Raw genomic sequence first — 23,463 nt, 5'->3', positions numbered from 1 at the left:
GATAGGATGTCCTGATTTCATCAGAGAGCCATTCCCTGTTTACAAACAGCGGGTCAATGAATTGGGATCGGCTACAAGTATAAAAGCAACAATTAAAAAGGACATGCACAAGGGATTCAATTTCACCATTCCTGCAAGGGCAAACTCTGTCCTCAAATGGGATTTTATTAAATCTTCCGTATAACAAAGCAGAGGGTAGTGCATTTAGCCTGACAAGCATATATGCTCCACGCTGTTGCGGCACAATTAAACAAGTAAAGTATAGTGCTATATGTTGTCTATTTGGCCAAGGCTTCCAACTCCAAGGGGGAACATCTTCTACTTGCATGGCTTCTAAGTTCCTGCATTTCTATGTCTAAAAGTCTACGTCTGATCACGTCAAATGCTGACTTTTCTGTGAGGCAATACAGGGAATGAAGCAGAACTCTTCTCTCTGCCATGTAGCTTTCTATTTGACGAGGTTTATATGGTAGAGCATGCAATCTCATCATCTCCCACCGGCAGTATGTGGGTGCTAGAGGCTACATCCTGCCATGTGGTTCACAGACCTTCAGCCAACAGAAGGACTTTGGAGTTTTCGTTGAAGCTCAGCATTGTCGGCGTGGGCTTGAAAAGTCAAAGGAAGCTTTGTCCCATCCTGGATGCTCCAAAGGGGAAAGGGTTCTGTCACCAGAAGCCAGATGAAGGTTTTATTTAGCAAGTGAAATGTCTAAACATCCCAGTGAGGTGTTCAGTATCTGGATCAGACACTGTTATGGGAGCAACATTCAAGCCAAGATCTTCTCAGGTTTAGAGATCTAAGTTTGTACTTCACAGGCTTTTCTTTCCCTCTGACAAATTTCTTTAAAGTTTAGATGTTGGTGGTTCTAATAATGTTTAAATTTATAAGCTGAATTGAAAAAAGACTGGGCACTTAGAATATGGTCATGATTGTTTTAGGCTTTCAACAATATCATCCTTTCAGCAATAGTCCCTACCCGCCAAACCAGTAATACCATGATGGTATAGACTTCTAAGCCTATTTGCACCCCCTGTGCAGAACCCTGGTGAGTTAGGGCATGTCACAAGTGTGCCCTCAGTTCACGAGCATATTGGGTCTCACCAAAATCCCCTGTGAACCATAGATTACACTCTTGTGTGGCTGTGAGTCATAGGGGAAGATGGGCAGCAACAGGAAAGCTATCTTTTAGATAAGCTCATCCATTTTTACTGATCTCCTCTCTGATAATTCCTGATAAGTGTCATTTTGTAGAACACAATTTGAAAGCCACTGGTTTGAAGGCTCAAATATAGCCCAGCATTGGTGGGATGAACTAGACCCATCAGTATTTAGTCAATTGAGAGTGTTGCTTACAAATTATTTATTCTTGAGGGGCTGTGGCTCAGTGGTAGAGCATCTGCTTGGCATGCAGAAGGTCCCAGGTTCAATCCCTGGCATCTCCAGTTAAAGGCGTCTCCAGTTAGGGACTAGGCAAGTAGGTGATGAGAAAGACCTCTGCCTGAGACCCTGGAGAGCCAGTCTGAGTAGACAATGCTGACTTTGATGGACCCAGGGTCTGATTCAGTTTAAGGTAGCTTCATGTGTCAATGTTATTAAGTAAATGGAACTGCCTGTAGGGGTTGAAGTGATGTGGGGTAGTGGTTAGACTGTTGGATAGGAATCTGAGTGATTCATGTTCTGGTCCACACTGTATGTGAAACTTTCTGAGTGATCTAGGGCCAGTCACTTTCTCTCAGCCTAATTCCACAACAGATTGCTCACCAATGTGAGCTTCTTGGTAGGAATGGCAAGATTGAAACAGAATATTCTAGGCCAGAAATAGGTGGGAGCTGTGCCTAAATTTCCCATGTGAACAGGCTTTACTCCCCTTGTTTCATTGGAGGATTTAGTTTTGAATATGCAAAGAGCTGCAGCATGACATGAAGAACAGTAAAGCAGCAAGAGAAGATAAAATGTTGCCTTTCTGTTGTCTATAGGCCGGATCCTTGGCTCTGGAGCTTTTGGGAAAGTAGTTGAAGGAACTGCATACGGATTAAGCCGGTCTCAGCCAGTGATGAAGGTGGCTGTGAAAATGTTGAAGCGTAAGTGCGGTTACCTGCCATCACTCCCATTTTGTGCTGAACTGTGCATATAGGGTTGCCAACCTCCAGGTACTAGCAGGAGATCTCCTGCTATTACAACTGACCTCCAGCCGATAGAGATCTGTTCACCTGGAGAAAATGGCTGCTTTGGCAGTTGGACTCTATGGTAATGAAGTCCCTCCCCTCCCCAAACCCCACCTTCCTCAGGCTCCGCCCCAAAAATCTCCAGGTATTTCCCCAACACAGAGCTGGCAACCCTAACATGACATCACACTGAGCATGATGCAGTATCATTTTATCTTACCTGTACTCTGGTATTAACATTGCTGTAAAAGACATTCATAATTCTGATTAGCTTCTCTGCTTATTTTTTCAACAGCAACAGCAAGAACCAGTGAAAAACAGGCTCTCATGTCTGAACTGAAGATAATGACCCATCTTGGACCCCACTTGAACATTGTGAACCTGTTAGGAGCTTGTACAAAATCAGGTAGGTTTTCATAGAATCATAGAAACATAGAGTTGGAAGGGACCTCCAGGGGCATCTAGTCCAACTCCCTACACAATGCAGGAAATTCACAGCTACCTCTCCCCACACACCCCAGTGACCCCTGCTCCTTGCCCAGAAGATGGCAAAAAACCTCCAGGATCCCTGGCCAATGTGGCTTTGTTTAGCTGTCCTTGCATGCCATCAGAACATAGAAGTAGAGTCCACATGCTAGTTGTAGAAAGGTACAGTTGCCTGCTACCTTCAGTTCAAGAGGGCAGTAAGCTTCTAGGCCCAATTCAAGGTGTTTGGTTTTGGCATTTCTCGCGTAGGACATGCATCTCTCAGAGGTAGTTCTTCTTATGAACTACTCCCACCCCATTTCAGTGAACTGAGATCAGTAGGCAGAACTCGGCTAAAGGTTTCGTCCAAGAAAATCAGGATGGTGCAGGGGCAGAGCAGGATCTTTTTAGGAGTCCCCAAGGCTTTGGAATGAGCTAATGGAAGAAATAGAGCATCGTATCTCTTCTTTGGCACTTAGGAAGTTTGGAGGGAGCATTGTTTTAGACAAGCCTATAGCAATTAAAGGGTGGTTATAAATGCTGTTTTAGTGTTATAATTTAAATTGTTTTAAATAATTGTATAAGCTTTTAAAATAAAGGATTTCAAAAATTATGTTGTAGGCTTGCCTCAAAATTTGGGAAATGCAAAATTAAAAAAAAAAATGAAAAGATAGCTTTTATTCTCTTAAATTATCTGGGGTAAAGCAAAGCACAGCAGACCCGACTTCTTAAGAACATAAGAAAAGCTATGCTGGATCAGACCAAGGCCCATCAAGTCCAGCAGTCTGTTCACACAGTGGCCAACCAGGTGCCTCTAGGAAGCCCACAAACAAGATGACTGCAGCAGCATTGTCCTGCCTGTGTTCCAAAGCACTTAATATATTAGGCATGCTCCTCTGATCCTCGAGAGAATAGGTATGCATCATGACTAATATCCATTTTTACTAGTAGCCATGAATACCGCTCTCCTCCATGAACATGTCCACTCCCCTCTTAAAGCCTTCCAGGTTGGCAGGCATCACCACATCCTGGGGCAGGGAGTTCCACAATTTAACTGTGCATTCTTCTATTCCATAATCTGAAATCCATGAAGTCACCTGCTGTCTTTTCCATTTACTGCAAATCCAAGTATAGCAATTCATGAAGGGGAAAGACGTAGCAATTTTGTGCCTTTCCCGCTGGTAAACTCATCCTCTGGGCACTTTGCTCAAAGCTAAAGTGTGGTTTCAACCCATAATATTTTGGAAGAGTGGGTATTTGGTTTCCCACAAGCCTTCAGAAGTCTACTGACTAGAATTGCCAGCTGTTCATCATTTTTATGGAGAGTTCATTTTTTGAGAGCACTGTCCACAATAAATAATAATACGGTGGTAATTTGCCCTTTCTTTTGTGAAAGCAGGACTGTAGATTCAAACAAACTTCAATCAGTTTAGATGTCAGTTTCAAAATGTTTGAAACAAACAAACAAACAAACAAAAAGATACTGAAGGCAGCAAAAAAGCAACACCAAGTACCTTTAAGGGGGGAAAAACAATTGTGGGTTTGTTTGGTTTTTGTAAATATATTGGGTTGGATTCAACCAGCTTTTTCACTGCTGAAAAAGGAAGGAAGGGGTCTCCTTTGACCATCCAAAAAGGTGGGGACTGTATTGAGAACTGGGACTGTATTGAGAATTGGGACAGAGTGCAAGAAAAGCTAGCTGGATCTATCCCAAGGCACTCAATGTCACACCCACTCTTGCTTTGCAGAGTAATAGAGACATAAAGTGACCATCACATGTTAGTGATCTGCCTTCCAGTTCCACATATAATGATTAAGGGTGTAACCCAACGAAGGCTGCGCTCTTTAATTTCCATTAAGCCTATGGTCAATTGCCATTCAGGAGCCCCGTGGCACGCAGAGTGGTAAATCAGCAGTACTGCAGTCCAAGCTCTGCTCACGACCTAAGTTCAATCCCTATAGAAGTTGGTTTCAGGTAGCCGGCTCAAGGTTGACTCAGCCTTCCATCCTTCCGAGGTCGGTAAAATGAGTACCCAGCTTGCTGGGGGTAAAGGGAAGACGACTGGGGAAGGCGCTGGCAAACCACCCCGCAAACAAAGTCTGCCTAGTAAATGTCGGGATGTGACATCACCCCGTGGGTCAGGAATGACCCAGTGCTTGCACAGGGTCATTTACCTTTACCTTTTTAACTGCCATTCAAATAGATGAGCCCTGCCCCAGGATGTGGTGATGGCTGCCAACTTGGAAGGCTTGAAGAGGGGAGTGGACATGTTCATGGAGGAGAGAGGTATTCATGGCTACTAGCAAAAATGGATACTAGTCATGATGCATACCCATTCTCTCCAGGATCAGAGGAGCAGGCCTATTCTATTGGGTGCTGTGGAACACAGGCAGGATGGTGCTGCTGCAGTTGTCTTGTTTGGGGGCTTCCTAGAGGCCCCTGGTTGGCCACTGCGTGAACAGACTGCTGGACTTGATGGGCCTTGGTCTGATCCAGCAGGGCTTTTCATTTGTTCTTATGAGCCTTAAACATGCTTAAACTGGGCTGGATAGCATTGTAAATAGTACATTAATAAATAATTGAAATGATGTCACTACGATCATAGTATGGTCATACTAAATTCCTTTGACATCCAGCTTGTTTTGCCCTACTGAGCCGCCTTGAGCCCAGCTTGGCCAGGGATAAAACTAACTAACTAAATAAGGTTAAACAAACTATAATTTGGGCTAGATAGAGTCTGATACTGCACATGAAAAGGAGTTCACTAGACCCCGTAGTTTTTGAGCTCCATGCCATTATAATCTATATATTCCCATGTGGTCCCATCTGCGGATACCTATATCCATGGATCGGGGCCTCGCTTACCTAAAACAGATTTTCCTGCAGACTCAAGGGACCCTGAGAAAAATCTGCAGAAAAAACTGAAAAGTTAAAACAATCATTTAGGGGGGTATTTAAACCCACCCCCAATTAAACTTACTATTAAGGAGTTGGAGAGGGGCCCAGCAGCAGTGGCTGCTGCAGTGGAGTCCAGGAGCCTGGTGGTGACCATAACGGCAGCAGACACGGGGAGCCGCTCCAGGCCCATCCGTGGTGGCAGCAGACATCAAGAGCCACTCCTGGTAGGGTTGCCAGGTGCCTCTTTGAAACCGGTGGGAGGCTTGTGAGGTGGAGCCTGAGGAAGGTGGGGTTTGGGAGGGGAGGGACTTCGATGCCAGAGTCCAATTGTCAAAGTGGCCATTTTCTCCAGGTGAACTGAACTGTATCGGCTGGAGATCAGTTGTAATAGCAGGAGATCTCCAGCTAGTGCCTAGAGGTTGGCAACCCTAACTCTTGGCCATGGCAGCAGTGGACAATGGGAGCCACTCTGGGCTCACAGCAGCTTCCAGACATCACCGCTGCTGCTGCTGGGCTCCAAGATGGGGAGGATAGGGCCTCAGTGGGGTCTAATGCCATAGAGTCTTCCCTACAAAGTAGTCTGGAGATGAGCTGCAATTCCAGGGGATCTCCAGGTCCCACCTGGAGGTTGGCCTCTCTAGTTGTACTCTCTGCAAAGTGAAGAGGGAAATACTGTTGAGGCCATGGGCCTTACGGTGGAGACAGGGCCTAGAAACTGCCTGATTTCATTATCCTTCGAAGCCAGCTATGGCAAAATGCTAAGTGTTGTTTTGTCTCTCGTGCTAGGTCCAATTTATATCATTACGGAATACTGCTTTTATGGAGACTTGGTGAATTACCTTCATAAAAACAGAGACAACTTTCTGAGCCGAAATCCTGAAAAATTCAAGAAAGATCTGGACATCTTTGGAATGAATTCGGCTGACGAAAGTACTAGAAGGTACGTTGTTTTTTTTTTAAAGAACACATTGCTTGACCTTGCAATTATTAATTCATATGGATATACCCAGATATTTGCATGGATGAGTATAAGACTCTGATCCTACAAGTACATTCATGCAAGTTGTATCAACTGACACCAATAGAACTTATTTCCTTAGAAAGACCAGAATGCCTGTCTGCTTTCACCAAATGAATCTACCATTCAGTTGAGATTAACAAGAGTCCTGGTCATACTATTCACATGTGTTCAACTAGCTTCCTAGGGTTGCCAACCTCCAGGTACTAGCTGGAGATCTCCTGCTATTACAACTGATCTCCAGCTGATAGAGATCAGTTCCCCTGGAGAAAATGGCCGATTTGGCATTTGGACTCTATGGCATTGAAGTCCCTCCCCTTCCCAAACCCTGCCCTCCTCAGGCTTCGCCCCAAAAATCTCCAGGTATTTCCGAACCTGGAGCTGGCAACTCTATGTAAGCTTCCCCAAATTGCATAGTTGGCTTCAGAGATGTTGAGGCACAGTATCTCTGGGGTTCTTCTGATTTGCCTTTCTCCTCATTAGTGAGGCTTCCAGTGGCATGGAGGAATGGAGAGTAGGTTCTTTGTAATTCCTTGAAAAGTTTGGGAACAGCAGAAAACCACTGAGAGCACATGTGTAGGCATGGCAAAGAAGAAGTTTGCTGTTTGATCTTTATCTTGAGGTCCCCAGAGAATATACCATGTTACATTTGTTCAGCAATCAATGAATATAGAACTGAGTGTGGTGTATGAAGGCTCCTAAATCCCACCATGCAATAGCTCCTTTACGCTGCCACTGTGCTTTTATTTCAGCTACGTGATCCTGTCTTTTGAAAATAATGGCGAATATATGGATATGAAACAAGCGGAAACAACTCAGTATGTGCCAATGTCAGAAAGGAAAGACAGGTCAAAATATTCGGACATCCAGAGGTCTCTGTACGATCGGCCTGCTTCATATAAGAAGAAATCTGTGTTGGGTAGGTAAAAGTGCACCTGTGTGCAGCTCTGAATGCCAGGCTAACTAGTTATTCATCTGTCTCTGTGTTAATATCCATACTGAGTGTTTTTTTAAATGCTACAGTTCATTGCAGAAATTATTGCACTAGTTTTTTAACTCTCTCTTCCTGTCTTCCTCAAATGGTAAGAACTATCCTATAACACTCAAGAAATCCAAACCCTAGTAGAAACGAAAAGGGTGCTTGAATAATGTAAAAATGTGTAGTCAACATGAATCCCTAGTTTAAACTGTCAACTCAAGTGGAAAGATCAAGGGACAGTTTTCATGATAATTTTGTGCAAGGCGAGACTTTTTTTTGGTGCTAAGGTGGAAGATCTTTTGTCCATATTTTGCCCATATGGTCAAGTAATAATGGAAGTTTCCCAGCATGCACTCAGATGTGGTCAGCCATTTTGGAAGGCAGTGCGCTCATCTATGGCCTGAGTATGTGGGCCCAGGTGCCAGTAGAAATGCCCCCTGTGCTGGCATTTGTGCTCATTATCACGGGATAAATGTGCACTTCTATCGGCACAGGGTCACGTCAGCTCCTAAGCCAATTTGCCCCCCCCCTTAGGAATGCACCCTTAGTTAAATGGTTGCCAGACCCTGGGAAGGCTATACCTTTAAAGAGAGAAAAGTGGCTTTGACTTATTATTTACATTCATTAAAAGCATTTATAGGCCTTCCATTGAAGCTGAAGGCGGTTTGCGTGCACTACCCAAAACATACATAAAATAACAGTTAAATCATTTGAAAATCATTCAGTATTCCAATAAAATCAAACCATATCTGTCAATCTAACATCATCAGCATAGCCTACCATAGATCCAAGTATCTTTGAAGGCCTTCTTAAATAACATTGCTATATGGGGTCTCCTAAAGGATAGTAAAAAAGGTGTTGCCCTTACCTCCTTTGGCAGTCTATTCACAAAAGGAAGGACATCACTAAAAATGCCCAGATGCAACCAATCTAACTTATTTCCAGGAAGAAACAACAAGCAGCTGGAGGAAATTAAAGTCCTTTCACTCAATGCCAGAGTTCTCAAGTACCTATCAACTATGTAACTGCAAAGGAAACATATGTGGATAAGTTCCCTGGAAAATCCAGTGGTTGGTTTGCATGTCAAGAAGCCCATGCACAAATACAAAATACATGCCGTGCCTTTGTTCAGTCAACATGGCAACCATGCATGTCATATTGAGGAGGGCCTGTGGCTCAGTGGTAGAGCATCTGCTTGGCATGCAGAAGGCCCCAGGTTCAATCCCTGGCATCTACAGTTAAAGGGACCAGGCAAGTAGGTGATGTGAAAGACCTCTACCTGAGACCCTGGAGAGGTCATGCAGAAGGCCCCTGCTTGGCATGCAGAAGGCCCCAGGTTCAATCCCTGGCATCTACAGTTAAAGGGACCAGGCAAGTAGGTGATGTGAAAGACCTCTACCTGAGACCCTGGAGAGCCGCTGCCGGTCTGAGTAGACAATACTGACTTCGATGGACCAAGGGTCAGATTCAGTATAAGGCCACTTCATGTGTTCATCAGAAGTAGTGAGCTTTCAATATGCATGGTTGCCATCCTCCTGGTATTTATTTATTTATTTTATTGCACTTTTACCCTACCCTCCCCAGCCTAAAGGTCGGTATGTCTGGAAAGGACATCTGAAAGTTTAATATGAAGCAGTTATTCACAACCATCTCCAAAGTGAACATATTCTTTACCCCTCTCATGCAGCATGCAACAATAGCAGACTTTCAACCAGGGTGGATACAGCTGGTCTGTGCCATACTGCCACTCCCGTTATGCCTTGTGAGGTCCTGTGTCAGACGTGGCAATGTCAGTTTTGTTACCTTTATATATAGCAGGACTTTGAGCGCTTTGGCTCTGCTGTTTCTTGGGATTCACTCCCATCCACCAACAGCTCCCAATTGAAGGCTGGCAAAAGGCAATACGGCTAACTCATCCCTTTCTCTTAGAAATCCAATCCATGCCTTCCAAACTAGGCTTGGTCACCTCCTGCTATTGATGCCAGATACTGACTCTTTTCCAGACCCGGATTTGATTGGCACAGACTAGTCCACTTTAGTGTTTGCCTGAGCCAGCTGGGAAATGGAATAACCAGGTTTTAGTCTTGTTGCTGCAGAGTTTTTCAAAACAAAATAACAGCTTCTGCCGCGGGAAATCATTTGCCCTTTGATGGTCTTGGATGCCCCCCAAGGAATATTTGCTAAGGAACATCACTGTGCTCAGCAAAGCTAAACGGGGCCAAAAATGAAAATACACAAATGAAAGTCGAAGAGGCTGTGCCATCTCTAAATCATCACTTTGGGTTTTGACCACAACTGGAATAAAAGTAAAAACAAGTGGCATAATATGTAGGTGGTACATCTTTTCATCCTTCAATTTCTTGGAAAGGTCTATAATCAAAAGGGAAATCAAATGCTAACTATAGCTTTTGATTTTTTTAAAAAAATAGTTGCTGTCTATCACTGACTGATGCAAATGCACAAGGGAGTCACTTGTTTTGAAGCTCTGTCTTGAAGCGGACCTGTTGTTTTAATAATGTTGACCCAGTTTCATGCATACCAGAGGTGAGCGGCCATTGGATTTGTGCAGGAAAACAGCCTCAGCTACTTAGGAAAATACACTCCCCTTTTGCTCCCATGCATTTTGCAACAAATCTTTCTCAAGGGGTCTTTGCAATTAAGTAAGGCAGGCGCATCTGCTCACCCTCTCTGTATCTTCTCAGAAAAATCCGAAAGGGCTGTACGTGAGCTGAAGGCTCAGCCCATCCTCAAAGCTAGTTCAAAGTGACTGCTTCAATAGGCTGCCTTCAAGATGTCTTCCTATTACAAATGTTTTCATTCATTTCCCCTCCTCTCAACAGAACCAGATGTGAAGAACCTCCTTTCTGATGAAAATTCTGAAGGCCTCACTTTGCTGGACCTCCTGAGCTTCACTTACCAAGTTGCACGGGGAATGGAGTTCTTAGCTTCTAAAAATGTGAGTGTCTAAGCAGGGTCGGATCTTGGGGGAGGTCTGGCAGGGGCAGTTGCCCCCGGTGCAAGGAGAGGGGGCACCAGCCCGGGCATGGGGAGCATGGGCACGGGCAGAAGGAGCCTGCCCAACCGCTGCTTCGCCTCTCTTTTTGTTTCTGCGAGGGCAGCTGCTGCACGCCCCACCCGGCATGTTTGTCTCCACCCCAGCACCTGGCTCCAGCACGCACAGCACGCCCTTTCCTCCCCACTGCCCCGGGCGAGGGACTGCAGAGTTTAAATACGCCCCATGTACACCGATGGCATGGTATTATTATATCTATTGATACAGTGTATGTCCTCTGCAGTGTGTACACCGTGACTTGGCAGCCCGGAATGTCCTCTTGGCTCAAGGAAAAATTGTGAAGATCTGTGACTTTGGTCTGGCTAGAGACATCATGCATGATTCAAACTACGTCTCCAAGGGCAGTGTATGTATATTTTAGCCTTTCAGTAGAGAAGGGCATCCTGGTATTGAAGCATTGTATAAGGTTCCCTTAGTCATTTTTTGGGGGGTGAAAGCAACTGACATTTGGATGAAAAATAATAGGGACCTTTTTCTTCTCCTTATTAGCCTTTCAGTTCCCCAAACAGGCTAGTCTTTCCCTCTGTTCAAACTAAACACAACCAACATGAAAAACTGTTGTGCCTCATACATGATGGTAAAGCACCCACACTCCTTTTTGTGGCTCCATCATGCCCAGCTTGGCCTATCTGCTGGAAAATTGTAGAAATGTGTGATATAGCTGTCAAGATTTGCATCTGACTTAATAATCTAAACAAATTAACAGATTTGCATCTGATTTAATAATCTAAATAAATTCACAAGCCAGATCAGTTGATGAGATGCTTTAATTAAATCATTTATCCAATGAGCATACACCAGCATGTTGTAGTGGTTAAGAGCGGTGGTTTGGAGCGGTGGAGTCTGATCTGGAGATCCAGGTTCAATTCCCCACTCCTCTACATGAGCGGTGGAGGCTAATCTGGTGAACTGGATTTGTTTCCCCACTCCGGCACACGAAGCCCGCTGGGTGACCTTGGGCAAGTCACACTCTCTCAGCCTCACCTACCTCACAGGGTGTCTGTTGTAGGGAGGGGAAGCGGAGGTGATTGTAAGCTAGTTTGATTCTCCCTTGAGTGGTAGAGAAAGTCGACATATAAAAACCAACTCCTCTCCTTCTCCTTCTTCCTCTCAAACCTGTTGGGCCATTTCTTTCAATGCTCATAAAGTCGTTAATCAATATTTTCTGTATTATCTTATTGGCATCTGAATGTCACCCTACTGAAATCAATGGCTATATTTTCATTACTACCCGGGGGGAAAAATAGTGTCAGGTGCTTGTAGTCAACCACAGCTTTTACAGTACCCCTGTTCACAAATTACGGTGAATGTACGCACAATCTGTGTACAGTGTACACTTGATTTTTTATTACTCAACTCATGAGTAATGTACATTCAACACATACAGCTGAACATGTGATTGAAATTGCACATTTATCCAGGTACAGGTCCCTGGTTTCATTTATGAGCCTGGTCTCGGCCGAGGAGGGCTAGCTATAAAATGAAATAATAAATAAAATAAATAAAGTGAATGCATGTTGGCTTTTCCTTACCAGCAGATGTACACACATAGATGCTTATGAATTCACAGTAACATATGAACAGTGTTAGTCTATTACAAACAATTTGAACAAACATGAAACTAGCAAATTGGCATCATCCTTTGAGATCCTTCTATTGGTGATTTATGCTGCTGTAAAATTTAAACTTCAGTTGACCTTGGGTGTCCCCTTTGGGTAGGCATAATTTTAATATCAACAAGAGGTTTTTTTTTTTTTGTTTTTTTAGATGGGCTGTAAATAAAAGTAAAAAATATGCTGGTGAACTTTTCCTTAAAGATTGATTTGCAGTCATTCTTTTTGACTTTTCCCCCCACTGCAGACCTTTCTTCCAGTGAAATGGATGGCACCTGAAAGTATTTTTGACAACCTGTATACAACATTGAGTGATGTCTGGTCGTATGGCATTCTGCTGTGGGAAATATTTTCTCTTGGTAGGCACCCTAATTATCTATAATGGCTCAATTAGTGACTGGCAGTCTGCAAGTGTGCTGTTACATAGATGCGTCGCCCAGAGGCCACCTGTCTCCCTTGCAAACATTTTCTCCTAAAAAGATTAATTTGAGAGCTATAAAGGCGGGGTGGTGCGAAATATCCCTACGTGACCTGGATGTATCCTTTCCCCAAATGACCATACTTTCCTTTGACTCTTACCCTTAATAATGATTTTAAAAAGTAAGGCCAGGACTCAATCAGCCTGGCTCAATAACACTGTAGCCCTGTTCACAAGTTATGATGAATGCTCATATGATTCATGTACAGAGTACAGCTGAATAGTTCAGGATGGTGATTTATAAAGGAAAAGGGACTGTGGATTATACCAGTATGGATAGGATGTATCATCAGTTTGCTGCACATATAACCGTGTTGTTGTATCTCATTGTTTTCTACTGATGCAGTACCATTTTTCTTCATTATAGCCCTACAGTTATCATGCCTAGTATGCTATGCTTACTCAGATTTCAGTAATCCTAGTCCTAGTACGTTGCTCATTTGTTGAGTCTGCATGCATGATTGTATCGACCTGCACTGTACTTATTAGATGTCTCTTTGTATGGACTGTTATGAGTTTTCATTGTATAATCCGTTTTCAATGCATTCCTAAAGAGAGTTACTCCAGTCTAAGCCCATTGAAATGAATGGGTTTAGACTGGAATAACTCTCCTTAGGAACGCACTGTTTGAGTTAGAAACATGGACTATAAATACAGTGAAAAAACACATTGTTTTAGAAGGATATAACTTTTGCTTCAGATTTCATTGTAAATGTGGGTGGCTTTGCAAGGGACGAGTAAGCACAAAAGTCACACTGCTCATTTTTGAGTGTCTGGGGTGAAACATGAAAAAGTCTATTAGTATTTTGTGCTTCAAAAAGATATAAAAGTCTGCCACAAAACCAAGGCAATCCAAATTCTGTGCCAAGAAAAGTTGAATTCTGCTATCATGAAATTTGAATAATGCAAGAATATGGGCACATTACGACAAAACCTTTCTTTGAACACATGAACACATGAAGCTGCCTTATACTGAATCAGACCTTCAGCCCATCCAAGTCAGTATTGTCTACTCAGACTGGCAGCGGCTTTCCAGGGTCTCAAGCACTGGTCTTTCACACCACCTACATGCCTAGTCCCTTTAACTGGAGATGCTGGGGATTTAACCTGGGACCTTCTGCATGCCAAGCAGAGGCTGTGCCACTGAGCCACAGCCCCTCCCCTTTCTTAATGTAGTTTTATAAGGTTTTTCACAACGTGTAGCATCTTGTTTTAGACGTATGTTGAACCTTGTAAGATTCTGATGGAGTTTAATTTAAAAAAATACCTGTTGTGGCTCTTGGAATGTTTGATGGCTCCTTGTTCTACTTGATCTTTAGGTGGCACTCCTTACCCCGGCATGATGGTCGATTCGACGTTCTATAACAAAATCAAAAGTGGCTACCGAATGGCAAAACCTGATCATGCTACCAGTGAGGTGTACGTATTCCCTTTATGCCCCTCTTCTGTATCTCTGATTCTCAGTGACATGGGGAGGAGACAGACCACGATGTGGACAGAGTAATGGGGAGGATTGGGAAGCTTTTTTGTTGAATTAAGGCTGCAATCCTGAAGGGGGGGTTGAATCGGCTTAGGAGCCACACTTAACGGGCTAGCATGCTAGCACGGAGGGCATTCATGCCAGCGCTGGTAAGCCACGCCGCTGCATGGGACTCCACCACCGGCGCTGCTATGCCAGCAATGAAATCCTGAAAACGGGAGCCTGCTCCGGCATGGGGAGGGCATTCCCTGAGCGTTCCAAGGGCCAGAGCTGACTTTCGTCTGCTTCCTAACCCCTGTCGCCCCAGAAACGCCCCCTCGAGCAGCGGCCTTGCTATGCCACCTTTTTTGGTGGTGTGGCCTTGCTCTTTTCAATGGGGGCATTTTCCTGCTTAACATTTAAAAAAGTGTTTTATTTTATTTTTTTTCCTGGCCAGGAAGCCTCTGAGGAGATGGCGTGGCTGCTCCCAGCTGCCACCTAACTGCCCCTCCCCCTTCAGGAATGGGTTGTCCATCCACACGTACCTCTTTGTCTGGGTCTGGGGTCCAAACAAGATGTTACATTTTTTAACAAGTCAAGTCTGGGTTCCTCCAAGCCAACTCACTTTCCCATCAGTTCTACAACAGCTGGGGAGAACTAAGCTTCCAAGCAACACAGGGACGTGATTCAGATGATGACCATAGCATGAGGGGGGGACGGGGGGGGACAAGGGGCTTAAGCTCAACCCAACTTAGTTCCTCACAACTGCCATCTGACTGAAGGAAAAAGCAACTTCCCCCAGATCTGACGTTTTAAAAAGTCTAGTTTGTACCCAAGATTCAAAAACAGTGGTTCTAGGAATTTGAAGCTGAAGCCAGATTTGCATGGTGCTGGCTGTCTCGCCCCTACGACGTCACTCCTCAAAACCCTCACAACCTCCAAAGCCATTTTGAACATTTTTAAAAGCCCTTTTGTATATTTAAGAAGTTTACAAATGAATAGTTAAATGTTCATGTGCTAATTTTAAGACGTTAAAAGGCAGACAGCTCAGCTGATGCACAGAAGGTGTGCAAGACTGATTGCTGAGCCAGTGTAGAATTTATTGGTAATTTTAGTTTGGGTCCTGGAGGATGAGCGACATGCTGGCGGCTCTGCCTTTCTGTTATGTCTCTCTTCACCTTAATGTTCCATCATGAGTTTGCCTCTTAAACTTCCCAACTCTCAGGTCATTAAAACTATTTTTTTTCCTCCCATACCATCCACAGGTATGATATCATGGTCAAATGCTGGAACAGTGAGCCCGAGAAAAGACCTTCCTTTTACCTCTTGAGTGAAATAGTTGAAAATCTGTTGCCTGGAGAATACAAGAAGGTTGGTCCTTTTGGAAATTTGGTTTCACTCCAGAAGAATGTGTTACTCTGTCGCACCAGTGGTTCTTAGATCTTGTTGGAAGAATTAAATGGTTTAGTATGGCACGGCAGAGAACAATGTGGAGACAACAAATGGTGATTTCTTGGTTCGTGGCTCTTAACCCACTGTGATATATTGGTTCTATTAATGTTACATTGTGATTTGCTTGATATTTACTATATACTGGCTCTATGCTGATTTTTTTTATACCATCAAGTTGCAGCTGACTTATGGCAACCCTGTAGGGTTGTTCAGGCAAGAGCCTAACTGAGGTGGTTTGCCATTGCCTGCCTTTGCATAGTAACCCTATACTTCCTTGGTAGTCTCCTATCCAAGTATTAACCATGGCTGACCCTGCTTAGCTTCTGAGATCTGATGAGATGGGGCCAGCCTGGGTTATCACATGAATACATGAAGCTACCTTATACTGAACGAGACACTCAGTCCATCCAAGTCAGTATTGTCTACTCAAACCGGCAGCGGCTCTCCAGGGTCTCAGGTAGAGGTCTTTCCCATCACCTACTTGCCTAGTCCCTTTAACTGGAGATGCCGAGGATTTAACCTGGGACCTTCTGCATGCCAAGCAGATGCCCTACCACTGAGCCACAGGCCCTCCCCCAAGTCAGGGCTCCTTGCAGATGTGTGTGTAAAGTGCTATCAAGTTGCAGCTGACTTACATCGACCCTGTAGGGTTTCCAAGGCGAGAGAAAAATTGAGGTGGTTTGCCATTGCCTGCATTTACACAGTAACCCTGGACTTCCTTGCAGGTCTCCCATCCAAGTATTAACCATGGCTGAATGTTGTACGCTGCCCTGAGCTCGACCTTGTTGAGAAAGGGTGGGGTATAAATCGAATAAAACAAATAATAAAATAAGACCCTTCTTAGCTTCTGAGATCTGATGAGATCAGGCTAGCCTGAACTATCTAAGTCAGGGTTCCTTCCAGGTAGGCCCATTTAATTATTTACAACAACAGCCATTTACTCATAGGACCTGTAAGGTGGCTAATGTTGCAGAGGCATCATCACATGTGGTCTCAAACACAGGGGTTTGGACTGCGGTTTAACTCTCTGTAAAAAGTATATCTGATCCTATCTAATGTGGGGTGAATAATTTCTCAAACACTCTGAACTTAAAGCAAAGAACTTAAAGCAAGTCCCCTTTCACCTAATGTTTCTCATACCCCCTCCCAATTTACTGGGGGACAGTATTAAGCAAAGTTTTAAAGAGTAGGCTGCCTGCCGAGCTGGGCTGGTCTTTGCCACAATTGGTGGGAAAAGGCAAAATGTAAATATTTTAATAAAATCAAAATGGGCAAAGGTACAGGATGATGGGGAAAGGTGTCACAAGCAATTCCAACTGACGTTACAAAAAATGAATTTTTTAGAGTTACGAGAGAATTCACTTGGACTTTCTGAAGAGCGACCATCCTGCCGTCACGCGCATGAGAGTGGATTGCGACAACACCTATATCGGTGTCACTTACAAGAATGAAGACAAACTGAAGGACCGAGAGAGTGGGTTTGATGAACAAAGACTCAGTGCTGACAGCGGCTACATAATCCCCTTGCCTGATATCGACCCTGTTTCTGATGATGAACTTGGCAAAAGAAACAGGCACAGGTAATTGTTGACTGGCCTTGTTCCCCATGCATAGGGCTGCCAGTTGGGAAATACCTGGAGATTTTTGGAGCAGAGCCTGAGGAGGGTGGGGTTTGGGGTTAATGCCATAAGAGTCCAATTGCCAAAGTGGCCGATTTTCTCCAGGTGAACTGATCTCGGTTGACTGGAGATCAGTTGTAATAGCAGGAGATCTCCAGCTAGTACCTGAAGGTTGGCAACCCTACCCATTCATGTGACCTTGTACAGATATTTGTGCAAATTGGTGTTAACATCCTTGATTAGTGACTTGATAAGTAGTTGCTTGCCACTGTAATTTACCATCCCATGTACCGTCCTAGTGGGTAAACTGATCTACTGAATTCTATCTCCTGTTCTCCCCCAATTTCTGATCAGGTGTAGAAGTGTGCAAGGACTCTACCTTGTCCACAGTGAGCCATGGTGATGCCCAAGAAAGCCGGCCAGTACCTTGTATGAATGGTGTAACGTAGAACAGTCCACTCCCCAGAATCCTCTGCAACATGCACATGGGCTGGGGAAAACTCAGGGCCAGACTACAAGAGACAGTGGGCACGGGTCCATCCCATGGCCGCTCCCACCGTTTTAAAAGCATTTGCAGTTTTTAAAAAGATTGCCATGAGGCTCTGATCCAGACTGGGTGGCCCCAGGAGCTCGTTTCCTCCCTGTTTCTTCAGTTGCAGAAACAGTCCTCCCGACGGCTGCCTCAGCACTTGAACAGGGGGAGGACGAGAGCTCCTGGGGCCACCATGCCATATTTCTGATCCAGATCCGGGCCTCGCAGCTATTTTTAACGAACTACAAATGCTTTTCAAATGGCATCGACAGCCACGGGATGGATCTGTGGCCACCATCACTTGTAGTTTGGCCCTCACAAGCTGATGTTTAGAGAGTCCCCCAAAGGCGTTTGAAAATAAAAGCGGTAAATCATCAGGGAGCTTTTTTCTGATTCCGAAATTATGGATGTAATTTGGCTGAATTCCTAGGCAGGACTCCTGCTGACCCCAGAAAACTCAAGTATGTGTTTTTCCACCGTGCATGTTTATCTTTATAATTAGTTTCCTCTGCGGTCCTCTTAAAACAGTTCCCAGACGTCTGAAGAAAGTGCCATTGAAACCGGCTCTAGCAGTTCTACGTTCATCAAGCAAGAAGACGAGACCATCGACGATATCGACATAATTGATGACATAGGGATGGATTCGTCAGAACTGGTTGAAGACAGCTTCCTGTAACTCTGGAGGAAGCAGTGGACATCTTTGGGGCTGTGAGAAACAACAACATAAAAGAAGCTCAACATACAACTCATGGACGTTTTTGACTGCCGAAGGAAAACCACTTTATTAGATTGCAACATCAGATGAACTAATCAGAGGCACAGAGATCTTGTCCTGGTTTGGGACATGACTTTTGGAAACCAGCTTTCAAGCTTTGCGTCTTGCGATACTTGTCACATAGCAGTATTGTTTGCAGTTTTAATAGGTAGGTGGATGAAGAAAAAGGTCAATGACAATCCAGTTTGTGTTTCAAGGGCATTCATGACTCAGACGGATCAAGTTTCCACTATGGTGAAACATCACCAGCGTAACTGTGTAAATACCTGTCCTTACCAGGATATTGTGTGATGGGTATGGAATAGACTTCCCCCCCCTAGAAGACCACTCAAGATTTTACATATTTTTTCCCTCCAGTCTCGTCACAAGCTGCTGTTGAACTATCTCATGAGATGAAGTACATGCAAACCAGAAACCACTTTTGAAACTCAAAGGAATTGGTACTGGGTAACATTTTACCTTTCAAGGCTAATGCAAATAAAAGGGAACTATAGACATTTCCAAACCTTATACAATAGCTTAGTAAACCTAGTGACTCTTAATAACCATAGAGGAATAGCTGTTTACCTATTATTACTGTCTTCAGTATCACTAAGTATAGTTTATAACTACTCAATGTCCTTCATTAAAAACACAGTGTTTAGAAGAACTTTACTAATGAACTAAAGATTTTTCTGATTTACAAGAAACAACTGTTCTATTTGATTAATACCTTTGGTGAATTAAAACTAGTTCAGTACATAGGAAAAGTTGAGTGTATTCTATGGAATTCAGATATAATTTCCCATCCTTAGCAGTATGGCTTTCGTAATATGATAAATCTGTATTGCTCGTGAATCCTCTTGTATTGCTAGTGGAACTTTTAAACAGCTGAAGTTATTTTTAAAATTTCCCATTTGCAACCAGATTTCTCCAGTTACTGTACAATGGATGTGTGGCTAATCAATCAATAGCAAGGCTACTGGGAGTGTCCAAGAAACATACTGCCCACCTGAAATTTCATTTTGGGCTACCTGTGACTGATTTGATATGCCAAATGCGCTTTCTGAAAAAGCTTCTTTTCTGAGCCTGGGGTTTCCAATTAAGTATGTAGCCACTTTGCAAGAGAAGTTCAATTATCCAGTTTTAATAGATGAGAAACTGGATCTTTCGTCCTTGTCAGGTCTACTTATCGAGGGATACAACAGGAATCTCTCATAGCCTCTTTAATGGGCACTGAATCCGGAGTGAAACAATTGTTTTATGAGTCTCTTCACACATTTATTTTTTAAAGCTTACAAGTAACAAACTATAATGCAAATGTAATAGCTAGGTGTTTGAAAACATCCATGTGTTGTACAGGTGCGCTGAGTGGGATTGTCCAGATTGGCTGCAGTTCCCTGTAGAGTGCACACCCATGAACAATCCTGGCTGTGTAGTGTGTGAAATGGCCCGAAGAACACTGGGTCTTGTGTACATTTTGTTACAAAGAGTTTTGGATCAGCTCTTCCTTAATCTGCATTTCTTCTGTTTCTGACAGAGCATCTCAGTGGAAGCTAGGGTTGTCAACCTCCAGGTGGTGGCTGGAGATCTCTCGCTATTGCAATTGATCTCCAGGTGACAGAGATCAGTTCCCCTGGAGAAAATGGCCGCTTTGGCAATTGGACTCCATGGCATTGGAGCCCCTTCCCTCTCCAAACCCCGCCCTCCCCAGGCTCCACCCCCCAGGTATTTTCCAACCCGGAGCTGGCAACCCTAGTGGAAGCTGTTTTATGATTTTAGGCTGTGGCATTGTTAGAGTCTGTGGGGCTCTCTCCCTGGAATCAGTCCCATCAAAGAGATTCTATAATTTTCATTATCATTATAGTCCTAGTGCTTAATATCTATAAGGAGAAGTGGCAAGGGCTAAACCAACCTAGGAGCTGCGCCGTTCGCTCTTGAAGCCATGTTCCTCAGTCCTAAAGTGCATTTGCTCACTGGTAGGGAAAGCCACTCTGCACATGATCAGAGTCTGCTACTGCTACACACATCACCTGGGCTCAGACCTGGTAAAGAAATCAAGATACCAGACCTGAATCAGGGCATCAGGTAAGCTGGACTTGGACCAACATGGGGAGTTGCTGGATTTCCTGTGCAATATGAGCCCCTCGGTGTTGCTTAGTATAGAGCAGCAATCAGGTACAAGTCAGAGACGGGCGGTCGCTCTGACCAATGAAGTCAGTGGGCTTAGAAGAGTATAATTCTGTTTAGGATGCCACTGTGAAAGGCCCTTCATTTTGAATGGGAAGTAGTTAAGTTTGTGTTTAGTTTCCCCATTGAAATCAGTTAGTCTGAAATGTGCTCTCTTTCGGCTGGTTTGTTTCCATAGGGAAAACTGTGGCTCAGATAACTCCTTGTAACTCTGAATGCCGAAACACAACAAGTTTATATGTAGCTACTTTGGCAAAATGAGTAAGTCAGGGACTTGGCAACTTCTCTCTATTCTGCCTGAACGTCCCTTGATTTCAATTGTGTAACTATCGGAGATGCACGTGCCTTTACCTACTTGCATTTTTACTGAAAGGTTCCTCATGCATTGCTGCACATGAATCAGGCCTTCTAGAGTTCTGCATACTGGCCCTTCCTGTTGTAATGATACTAGCCACTAAAGGCCCTGATTTGGGTGGCCCAGGCCAGCCCAGTCTTGTCAGATCTTGGCAGCTCAGAAGGGTCAGCCCTGGTTAGTACTTGGATGGAGACCACCAAGGAAGTCCAGGGTTGCTATACAGGGACAGGCAATGGCAAAACACATCTGTTCATCTCTGGAAAACCCCACAGGGCTCCCATAAGTTGGCTGTGACTTCACAGCACTTTCCAGCACCACCACACCACTAAAGAATAAGCTACGGTCTTTCCTTGATTTCTTTTTTTTCTGTTGGAAGTTTTTTTATTCTGTATCTCATAGATCACAGATATGTGTGGCCATGCAGGTCAGATGTATGCCTGCAGGTCAGACGTATGCACTCATGTTGCATTGCACATCTGGATGCAATCCAGATGCATGTCCCCAGCAGCATTGTAATGGGGATGCCTATTGCTATGCGCTCTCTCGCGTCATTTCCCAACGCTGCTAGAAGTGCGCAACACCGATTAGCAGGAGCTCGGCTGGGGTTATTTGGTTTGGAGCCAAGCTCCAGGCGTGGACCAAAACAATTCTTAGATTTATAATCCTATGAAAATGTTTGTTCTTGATGCTGCAATACACTACACATTGGACAACTTTATGGAGTCAACACAGTCGGGGGGCAGGGGGCTGTTGACAAATACTAGTCTGAAAAAATATCTGGATTATAATGTTTTTGGGTTTTTTAATAACATTCTTAGCTAGTACTCTGTTGTGGCCCAGTGTGGTGTTTCTCTGTTGTGGCTCAGTGTGGTGAAGTCTTCAAAGTAGAGAAATGCCCAGCTTCTGCCTGTTTCAGTATTTGTATAATGACAATCGATTTTTACATGTGAAACACGACTTTCCCATTTCAGACGGCTGATCCGTTCTTTAAAATGTGGTCTGCAAATGTACAAAAAACAGTCCTACAACATAACGAGGGACAAAAGATAAGGTGATGTTATACATCAATATGTATATATGTATTTTTATATCGACTTTGAGAGTACTGCCAAAACATGTATTACAAGCTGTATCACTGCCTTTGTTTATGATTTTTTTTAAAAAAGAAAACTGTGATATATTCCACAGGCACTCTAACTGTTGCACTTTTAAATGTCCAGAATTTATATTTTAGAATGATAAAAAAAAAATGCAAGTGTCTCCCGGTAGGTGGTATTGCAAAATGTTTTGAGAACAGCAAGCTAGAAGGAGTGATCATAGGTTCAAAGGGTAATAATGCAAATGCCCCTGTTCTTATTTTTGTCTTTTCAAAACATGTAAATTAAGATCTTTATATTTCAATAAATGATATATAATTTAAAGAAAATTAAGATGTTTTTACTCTCTTGTTCACAGTGGGTTATTTTATTCTGTGCAGCCGGCACTTTATGTATGTTCTTCAGTTCAGTCCAGTTTATTTAAAACTATCGGAGCACATTCATTGAATAACTATATAATCCATAAGCATATATAAGCTTTGTGATCCAAGAACTCCTATGCATGTTTATTTATTTCCATCAATTTCAATTTCATCTCTAAATGATATTTAGAGGGTTGGTTTTATTTGATCGACTGCTTGATGGTATGCCAATAAAGGTATTGAAATTGAATTTCATCTCCCCAGTAAGTGTGCACAGAACTGCAGTGTTAGGGCTCAATTATATGCTACAGCTTCCTCTGTCTAACAGGATTTTTTTTTAGTTTAAAAATGCAGCTTCCAGGACTGTTTTATTTATTAAATAATTAAATTTCTATCCCACCCTCCCCAGCCAGGCTGGGCTCAGGACCGGTAACAACAGTAAAATTATAAATAAAACACAATAATATTTATTAAAAACATCCAACATCATTAAAACAAAATCCAGCAATCTTACCTACAATAAAACAATATATGACGCTCAATTAAAAGTCTAATAGCTGCCGAATGCTTGGCAGGCAGACAGAGCTAGAGTTGCCAGCTCCAGGTTTGGAAATACATGGAGATTTCGGGGGCGGAGCCTGAGGAAGGTTGGGTTTGGGGAGGGACTTCAATTCCATAGAGTCCAGTTGCCAAAGCGGCCATTTTCTCCAGGTGAACTGATCTCTATCAACTGCAGGTCAGTTGTAATAGCAGGAGATATCTAGCTAGTGAAGTGCCTGGTTGTCTTATAGAGTCCAATAAAGACAACTAGGAGGAGGTTAAAAGCAACAGTTCTTTATTTAGCTAAACACAGACCTGGGGTGAAATAACCCACAGACAAGATGCAGGGTTACTCACCCGAGAAACAAAGGAAGCTCAGTATCATTTATGCATTTGCATGGGGCAGGCCCAT

General features: G+C 43.6%; 1 protein-coding gene across 1 annotated transcript in view; it reads left to right on the top strand.

Annotated features, from left to right (window-relative positions):
* PDGFRA (platelet derived growth factor receptor alpha) overlaps positions 1-19,440 on the top strand; it is a 41,968-nt gene extending 22,528 nt beyond the window's left edge. The window contains exons 12-22 of the mRNA XM_056855086.1: positions 1,978-2,082; positions 2,462-2,572; positions 6,317-6,470; positions 7,301-7,467; positions 10,368-10,483; positions 10,824-10,946; positions 12,461-12,572; positions 14,011-14,110; positions 15,416-15,521; positions 16,947-17,182; positions 18,282-19,440. Coding sequence (XP_056711064.1) covers positions 1,978-2,082; positions 2,462-2,572; positions 6,317-6,470; positions 7,301-7,467; positions 10,368-10,483; positions 10,824-10,946; positions 12,461-12,572; positions 14,011-14,110; positions 15,416-15,521; positions 16,947-17,182; positions 18,282-18,429 — 1,478 coding nt within the window. The 3' untranslated portion in view covers positions 18,430-19,440. The remainder of the gene's footprint in view (positions 1-1,977; positions 2,083-2,461; positions 2,573-6,316; positions 6,471-7,300; positions 7,468-10,367; positions 10,484-10,823; positions 10,947-12,460; positions 12,573-14,010; positions 14,111-15,415; positions 15,522-16,946; positions 17,183-18,281) is intronic.
* The last annotated feature ends 4,023 nt before the right edge of the window (positions 19,441-23,463 follow it).

The sequence above is a fragment of the Euleptes europaea genome, chromosome 9 (assembly GCF_029931775.1).
Source record: "Euleptes europaea isolate rEulEur1 chromosome 9, rEulEur1.hap1, whole genome shotgun sequence".
Lineage (NCBI taxonomy): Eukaryota > Metazoa > Chordata > Lepidosauria > Squamata > Sphaerodactylidae > Euleptes > Euleptes europaea.
The sequence above is the reverse complement of the archived record's forward strand: the minus strand, read 5'-3'. Positions and strand labels throughout refer to the sequence as shown.